This window comes from Pteropus vampyrus, unplaced genomic scaffold (assembly GCF_000151845.1).
Source record: "Pteropus vampyrus isolate Shadow unplaced genomic scaffold, Pvam_2.0 Scaffold514, whole genome shotgun sequence".
Classification (NCBI taxonomy): domain Eukaryota; kingdom Metazoa; phylum Chordata; class Mammalia; order Chiroptera; family Pteropodidae; genus Pteropus; species Pteropus vampyrus.
In genome coordinates this window covers 231,045-239,054 of record NW_011889295.1, presented here as the reverse complement: position 1 = coordinate 239,054, position 8,010 = coordinate 231,045, and the positions used below count along the sequence as shown (strand labels likewise).

The 8,010-nt window shown below is 44.7% G+C and overlaps 1 protein-coding gene across 1 annotated transcript in view; it reads right to left on the bottom strand.

Moving 5' to 3' along the window:
* Positions 1-8,010, bottom strand: part of PTK2 (protein tyrosine kinase 2) — a 179,194-nt gene that overhangs the window by 50,613 nt on the left and 120,571 nt on the right. Inside the window, exon 16 of the mRNA XM_023524973.1 lies at positions 5,574-5,671. Within this exon, the coding sequence (XP_023380741.1) occupies positions 5,574-5,671 (98 nt within the window). The remainder of the gene's footprint in view (positions 1-5,573; positions 5,672-8,010) is intronic.

Sequence of the window (8,010 nt, the reverse complement as noted above, 5' to 3'; positions counted from 1 at the left end):
GACGGAGAGTGTCACTACCACACAGGTGTGAACAGCACTGAACACTGGTCCCCTGGGAGGGCTGTCTAATCTGTCTGTAGTTTGCTCAGCAGGAGCTGAACGTCTCTTTACGCAGCTTTATGTCAACTATCTCATGAGGCGTCCCAGGCACCTTCCTCTCGAGGACAGGGTGCAGAAGGACCAGGCTGCACATCTCAGAGTCAGCTGAGGCCGACAAGCTAAGTGGCTTGCCCGAGGCCGGCCTGCTGAGAAATGGCGGGCCCTTCTGTGACAGGGTGCACTTGAAGAGCGACTGAGGGCAGTGCGTGGTGACGAACTGCAGGGAGTGGCAGCGGCACGGTCCCACAGTGCCCACTACCCCCCAGCGTGGGCTGGATCTACTGCTTGTCACAAGACTTGGCTTTAAAATGGCGCCCATGCCTTGAGTGCTGATGAAACTCGATTATGTTGAGTCTCCTCAAAAGTCGTTGCTCCGGAGCTATGGGTGGCTGTCCACATAAACTCCAGCCTCACGCGGAGGACAGTGGCATCAGAGGGGACACGGGACAAGGTACTACTTCTGACCCGCTCAATGCTGGAACATCCCCGGGCTGACCCTCAGGCCAGCTGGTCTACGTCGCCCCCTCTAGTGCCGAAGGACTCGGTGCCGCTACGCCACCCTCCGGCTCCCGGCGCTAGGCCTCCCTTTGCCCAGCCCGCTGTGCCCCGCCCCGACGAGGCTGTGGCAGTGACTTTAAACTTGATATGACTGAAGCACAACGCCTGAGATCGCACTGTGATGGGTAATTTTATGTGTTACCTTGACTGGGCCACGGGGTGCCCAGATATTTGGTCAAACATCATTCTGGGTGTTTCTGGATGAACTTAACGTGCAAACTGACAGACTGAGTCAAGCCCATTCCTCTCCCTGAGGCGACGGGACTCATCTGGTCAGCTGAAGGCCTGAAGAGAATGGCTGGCCCTCCCGAGTAAGAGGGTATCCCGCCACCTGCGAGCTGGGACCCTAGCTTTCCCAGCCTTTAGTTGGGGTACACCGCTGGCTACGCCAGCCCGCAGGCCTTCAGACTCGGCCTGCAGCTCACCACCAGCGCTTCTGGGTCGCCGGCTCTCTTGGGGCTGTTGGCCTCCGGAATCACGTGAGCCAATTCCTGGTAAATCTCTTTTTACACACACACACACACACACACACACACACACACACACACACACACACACACACACACACACACACACACACACACACACACACACACACACACACACGCACACGCACACGCACACATACACGCCCGCCCCACTCCGCCCCCCATTGCTTCTGTTGCTCTGGAGAACGCTAACGAATACACCCCCAGGAAACCTGTTTCTTCCTTAGTCTCCTCCGTCTCAGTAAACAGCATTCGTACGGTTGCTCCAGGTAAACAACCTAGGGGCCATTCGACTCCTCCAGCGCCCTCATCTCCTCTAGATCCAACAATCCAGGAGCAAGACCCACGGTCCCCCGCTCAGAGCAGCGCCCTGGCCGCGCCTGCTGCCGCTGTGAGCTCGCCGCCGTCGCCCCCTCCCTCCCAAGCTCCTTCCCGAACAGCACGTCCGTGTGCCACTCCGCCACCTGATCTCCACGGGGCAGCTCATGGCTCTGCTGAAAGCCCCGCAGAGGTTTCTATTCCCAGCCTCCTTAGAGGAAAAGCTCAACCCTTCCCCACGGCCCGCAGACGGACCTGAACACTGGAGGAAAAGTCAGCTCCAAGGGTTTTTTCTAAAAAACCTTAAAAGGAGCAGATTCGAACGTGTGTGGGTAACTGCTCAAGATATGGTTTTCAAAACCTTCTTTAAAATACAGCCAACGTTCAGGGGGAGAGAGACGTTCTTCAATGTCCAATAAAAATAGCGCTCTGGTGTCCACTCCATCTACTTAAAAGGTCTATGACTAGGTTCTGAATTAATAACAGCTAGTAGACATGTGATCAGCGGAAGTTCAAATAACACAAATAAGCCTGATGATAACCTTTCTTAATAAAGAAAAAAACATGTGCGAATGAGCCTTCGGATGAGCTTCACATTTACTGACACTGAAGAATTAACATTGTTAAAATGTCCATCCTACCCAAAGCAATCTATAGGTTCAATGTAATCCCTATCGAAATACCAATAGCGTTTATTTTTCACAGAAGTAGAACGAATAATCCTAAAATTTATACGGAACCACAAAAGGCCCGCGGTAGCCACAGCAATCTTGAGGAAGAACAAAGTTGGAGGTATCACACTACTGGGTATTAACCTATACTGCAAGGTTACAGTAATCAAAACAGCATGGCACTGACGTAAAAACAGACGCAGACCAATAGGACAGAACAGAGCCCAGAAATAAACCCACACCTATATGCTCATTTAGTCTACGACAAAGGAAGCGAGAATGTTCAATGGGGTAAAGGTTGTCTCTTCAATAAACGGTGCTGGGAAAACTAGACAGGTATATGTGAGGAAGCAAAACTAGACCATTTTCTCACACTATATACAAGAGTAAATGCAAAATGGATTAAAGATTTAAACGTAAGACCTGAAACCATAAAACTCCTAGAAGAAAACACAGGCAGCGTCCTCTCTGACACTGCTCTTAGCAGCATTTTTTTGGATATATCTCCTCGGGCAAGGGACACGAAAGAAAAAATAAACAAATAGGACTACATCGAACTGAAAAGCTTTTGCATAGCAATGGAAGCCATCAACAAAACGAAAAGACAACCGACTCAATGAGGCAAGATATTGGCCAATGATATATCCAATAAGGGGTTAGCATCCAACCTACATCAAGAACTCATACAACTTAACATCAAAAACCAAACGAGACAATCGAAAAATGGGCAGAGGACCTGAATAGACATTTCTCCAAAGAGGACATACAGACGGCCAACAGACATACGAAAAGATGCTGAACATCACTAATCATCAGAGAAATGCAAATTAAGACCACAATGACATATCGCCATACGCCTGTCAGAACGACCATCGTCAATAAATCAACAAACGACAAGTGTTGGTGAGGATGAGGAGGAAAGGGAGCCCTGGGCACTGTTGGTGGAAATATAAAGGGGTGCAGCCCCTATGAAAAATAGTGTGGAGGTTCCCCCCAAAATTAAACATAGAACTACCTTATGATCCAGCAATTCCACTTCTGGGTATTTATCCAAAGAAAATCTAAACACTAATTTCAAAAGATACACGCACCCTTATGTTCACTGCAGCATTATTTATAATAGCCAAGATATGGAAGCGACCTAAGTGCCCCTCGACAGATGGCTGGATACATAAGATGTAGATATATACCATGGAATATCACTCGGCCATAAAAAAGAATGGGATCTTACCATCTACAAGAACATGGATGGATTTGGAGGGTATTACGGTAAGTGAAATAAATCAGAGAAAGACGAACACCATAGGGTTTCACTTACATGTAGAAACTAAAGAACAAAGTAAGTGAACAAAGAAAGCAGAAACAGACTCATAGGTACAGAGAACAAACTGCAGGTTACCAGATGGGGGGTTTGGGGGGTGAAAAAGGTGAAGGGATTAAGAGGTATAAACTGGTTGTTACAAAACAGTCACAGGGATGTAAAATACAGCAGAGGAAAAACAGCCAATAATGCTGTGAAAACTGTGTATAGTGTAGCAGGTGCGGACTAGGCTAATCGGAGACCAGTTCTCAAACGTCTCAAGCTGACTGCAATGATGGTTGCACAGCTCTGTGAAAAGGCTAAAAAGCCACTGAATTTCATAAATGTCTAACCACTATGCTGTACACCTGAAACTAATATTGAACATCAACTAACTGAAAAATTAAAAAAATTTAAAAAGTGACTGAGATGAAGTCCACCAACGCTGCTTTTATCTGTGTGATCCCAGGACATCGGTGGGCTGTGGGGGACTTCAGAATGCTTACCGGTCACGAACTTGAGAGATGGAAGGAGGCTCAGAGACCAGCAGGTTCAACTGAATCGTTTACAGTCAGGAAGCCTCACAGTCAGGTAGAGCCAGGTCTCTGCTCTACCTGAGTCTAAAGTTTAGATCTTTTGATTAAATTTAGATCCAGGACTGTTTGTACTGCACTTTCCTTCAAAGAGCAGAGTTAAGAGAATTAGGAAGATAAACAATACAGATATAATTGAAAGAGAAGCTAACAGCTGAAAACATATGATGATATGCTTTTCCACAAGTTCAAGGGTAAAGGCTTTTATAACTGAACTTTAAAAAACAGAACCTCTGATGTGTTCAGCGAGCTACATGGTGGCAATCGTCTCTTCCAGCTCTTGGGTCATGGAAGTAATGACTGATGAGTACAGCGCTAGTGCACACGCAGAGGCCGTGACAAGCTGAGATACGACGTTACTGGGGGGAAACGCCATTTGCAGTTTGCAAAGCAGGGGCACCCTACAGGTCAATCATGAAAGTTTCTTGAGCTAGTAGACACTATTATTTTTAACTGTCGCTTAAAAATTAATGATCTAATAAAAAAAGACACGATGATTACAGCTGGCGGTAAGTGGAAAAACGAGCACTGTTACGCACGGCTTCCCGGCAAGTCAATGGCGCAGTCTCTTTAGAAAACGGTTCGGCAGCGCATCAGAAGTTCGACGGTTACGGTATGAGCCAGCCAGTCTACTCCTGCATATCCACGCGAGAGGGCTGGGACCGTGTAAACAAAACACTTGCACACGAACGTTCGCCGCATTCTTTGTAATAGCCAAAAAGTGGCAGCAACCCCAACGACCACCAACCGATGAACGGATAAACAAGGAGTGGTTTATCCGGAGAACAGAGCGTCACTGCCAACACAAAGAAATGAAGCACGGCCACACGACACAGCACGGACGGACTCTGAAGACAGTATGCTAACTGGAAAACACAGCCCCAGAAGGCCACGTAGCGTTTCATTCCACTTACACGAAACGTCCAGAACAGGCAAGTCTATAGGAAAAGAAAGTAGACGGGTGTTTGCCAAGGGCTGGGGGAGGGTAAAATAGGAAGTAACTGCTAACGGGTTTCTTTCTGCGATAAAGAAAATGTTCTCAAACTGACTGCAATGATGGCTGCACAGCTCTGTGAAAACACTAAAAAACCACCAACCTGTACACACTAAGAGTGCATTTTATATTATGTGAATTATAGCTCGATAAAGCTATTACTAAAGAAATAATTTTTAATATTCACTGATCTCTTGGAGGGCAAGTTGAGGCAAGTTAATGTTCTTTTTTGGAGAATGCAGGTAAGCAGGGATACTGGCTACCTGCTGCTGACGCTGGTCATCTATCTGTCAATTCCATGCAATGGACAATCATCTATGGGATCTATTACTGATGACAGAGGCTGCAAGATTAAAATGAATAAAGGACCGGACCCAGCCCTCTAGGAGCTAATTCTGACATGTTTTGATTTTTGAATATATCGAGTAAGTTGACATACATGAGCTTAAAAAAGAACACGGTAAATACCTCAAAGAACTAAGGACTTATAAAGACAGACGAAAAGCAATTTAAACTTAAACAGTCACGAGCAGTCCAGATATTCGGACTTACTGGGCTCATGTAAACGCCTTGGTGCACGTCTCCGAACTGGCCTTCTCCAATGCAGCGCCCAAGCTCTATTCTCTCTCTTTGAATCTCATAGTCCCTGGCTGCAAAACAGAATCCATACATCAAAAAACGCTTAGGAACAACATTCCGAACGTAGAAACAACATTTGACACATTTCATTTCATTATCATCCATGAGTAAAAATTTCATCAGTGACACATCTTTCTATGAAAATGCTTTAAACACAGTGGAATTCTCTTAAATAGCATTTTAAAAAAAGTTTATGTAACTATTATGGCACTGGTTGAACCGCCAAAACAATGAGTTCTATTAAAGGTAGATTGTTTAACTATTTTTAATGTCTGATTTAGTTTATATCTATATGATAGTTTTCTAAATAATTTCTCCAGATATTAAATTATATGCTTAATTAATAAGTGCTATTAGTTCAGGTATTAATATGTGAAGGCTAAAAAGTTATTTAAAGCAATTATTTTATAAATAAAGTTTGTAAATACGGAAGCAACAAAAATTGTCATGAGTAACCGTATATTTTAAGTTTAAGAGTGTTCCACTCTATCATAACCCTATCTCGGTATTATTTATGAAGCTAAAAGAGTTTAAAGAGGTAGCTTCTGAAAACCAATTTCAAAAGGAGATGAATTGCAATCAGGTTGAACATATCACATAAATCATGAGTATTTTGTTTTTAGGAGCATCTGCCTCAAATTAATGGATTAAATGGCTGATTTATATAAAGCCAAGTATTTATAGACTGCTAAGGCACATGGAAAGAGAATATCCACTAGGAACCTAGTAGCTTGATTCTTATCCAATTAACCTTAGAGTACGGATTTTGATTTCTTCCCATCAGGAAAGTCATCCCGTAGCCCAACCTGCTATGTGCCATTAGTATAATCACCAATCGAATAAAACGATGGCCAAATATCTTAAAACATTCTCCCTGGTTTATCGAATTATAAATCATATAGAAAACCCAACCCAAATTTTAGATGGTTATTTCCTCTTTAAAATCACTTTAGCTAGTAGTTCCATTGATTTCACAGCATGAGTAAACCAATGAAAAATAGTATAAAATAAAAGTTAACAGAAAACTGAAACATCCCATATCATTCCACAGGTTGCAATTGCAAGCAAATGCAGTTATTTTAAAGGAGTCCTGTTACCTTCATCTATTCCATAGCTTTCTGTATTGCAATTAAGAGAGAAAAAAATTAAAGACCTTGCTTAGAAATAACTGAAAGCAATTAGGTTAACAACAATAAACTCGGAGAGTACATTTCAATAATGTTTACTTTGCTAAATATTGTAACCGCCAATGTAATTTTAAAAAAGAGGACAAGACATGAGTAAAAACTAAATCTCCTCAATTTAATTCAATGTGACGTAAACAATACTTGACGTTTCTATCTCATAAATTCCTACATGATAACTTATTTTTGTGGGGTATGGATAAAAGTTAGCCATGCCGAACATTTACTACTCAACTCTGAATAATAAATACACAAATAAAAATTTAGCTTTTCTGCAGGATTGTAAAAATGACTAAATGGGTAACCAAAAATTTAAACTCAAATTTAAACATTTTTCCAAACGTCTGCAAGTCAAACCGTGCACACGAGTCACCGTGCTCGCCTCTGCTTCACGCCGCCCTGTGACACAGGAGCTCTTGGGAGGGGACCCAGGGGTCCGCCAGGATGCCACACGCCTGAGCGGGGCGGGCTGCTTCTCTTTGTTTCGGTAACATCTTCCTCAGTGTGTACTGAGGAAGTAAATCTAAATTCAAGCACCTTAAAATATTTACTCAACAGGGCACAGCACCCCACCGTTTATGTCACGAACACGTCAAGCTCTACTGAGACCTGGGCATCCGGTGCCGAGTTACCGAGGCCGCCAGGCTGCGAGGTGGAGTCGGAACTGGGCCTCTTTAAGAGGCAGGTTTACAAATTTTTTCTGTGAATGAAATTTCGAGGGAGTCTCCAATTCAAGATTCGGGACTACACGCTCCAGCGCAGGACCTGGGGCTTCCAGACTGTCCCCAACTGAGAAGCAGTGCCGCAGGGAGAAGGGGCGTGCTGGCATTCTGGGCGGCGGGAGGTCGTGGGGGGCCCAGGTGGCAAGGGGGTGGTGGGGGTCCCAGGCGTTGGGGAGGTCATGGGGGGTCCCGGGCGGTGGGAAGGTCGTGGGGGGCTCTATGCCCCCGTACTGCCCACCGGAGCCGCCCGGCCCCTCCGTGAGCAGCCAGTCGAGGGGAAAGTCCACCCGGCACATATTCAAAACTGGATACGGGAGTTCATTTTAACTTTAATAATGCTCCTTTCCACAGAGAAAACAATACCCTAATCAATGAAGGTCGCACTACCACAGACCCAGAAAGCAAGCTGACCAAAGTCCTGTAACTAAACTAACTTACTACTGA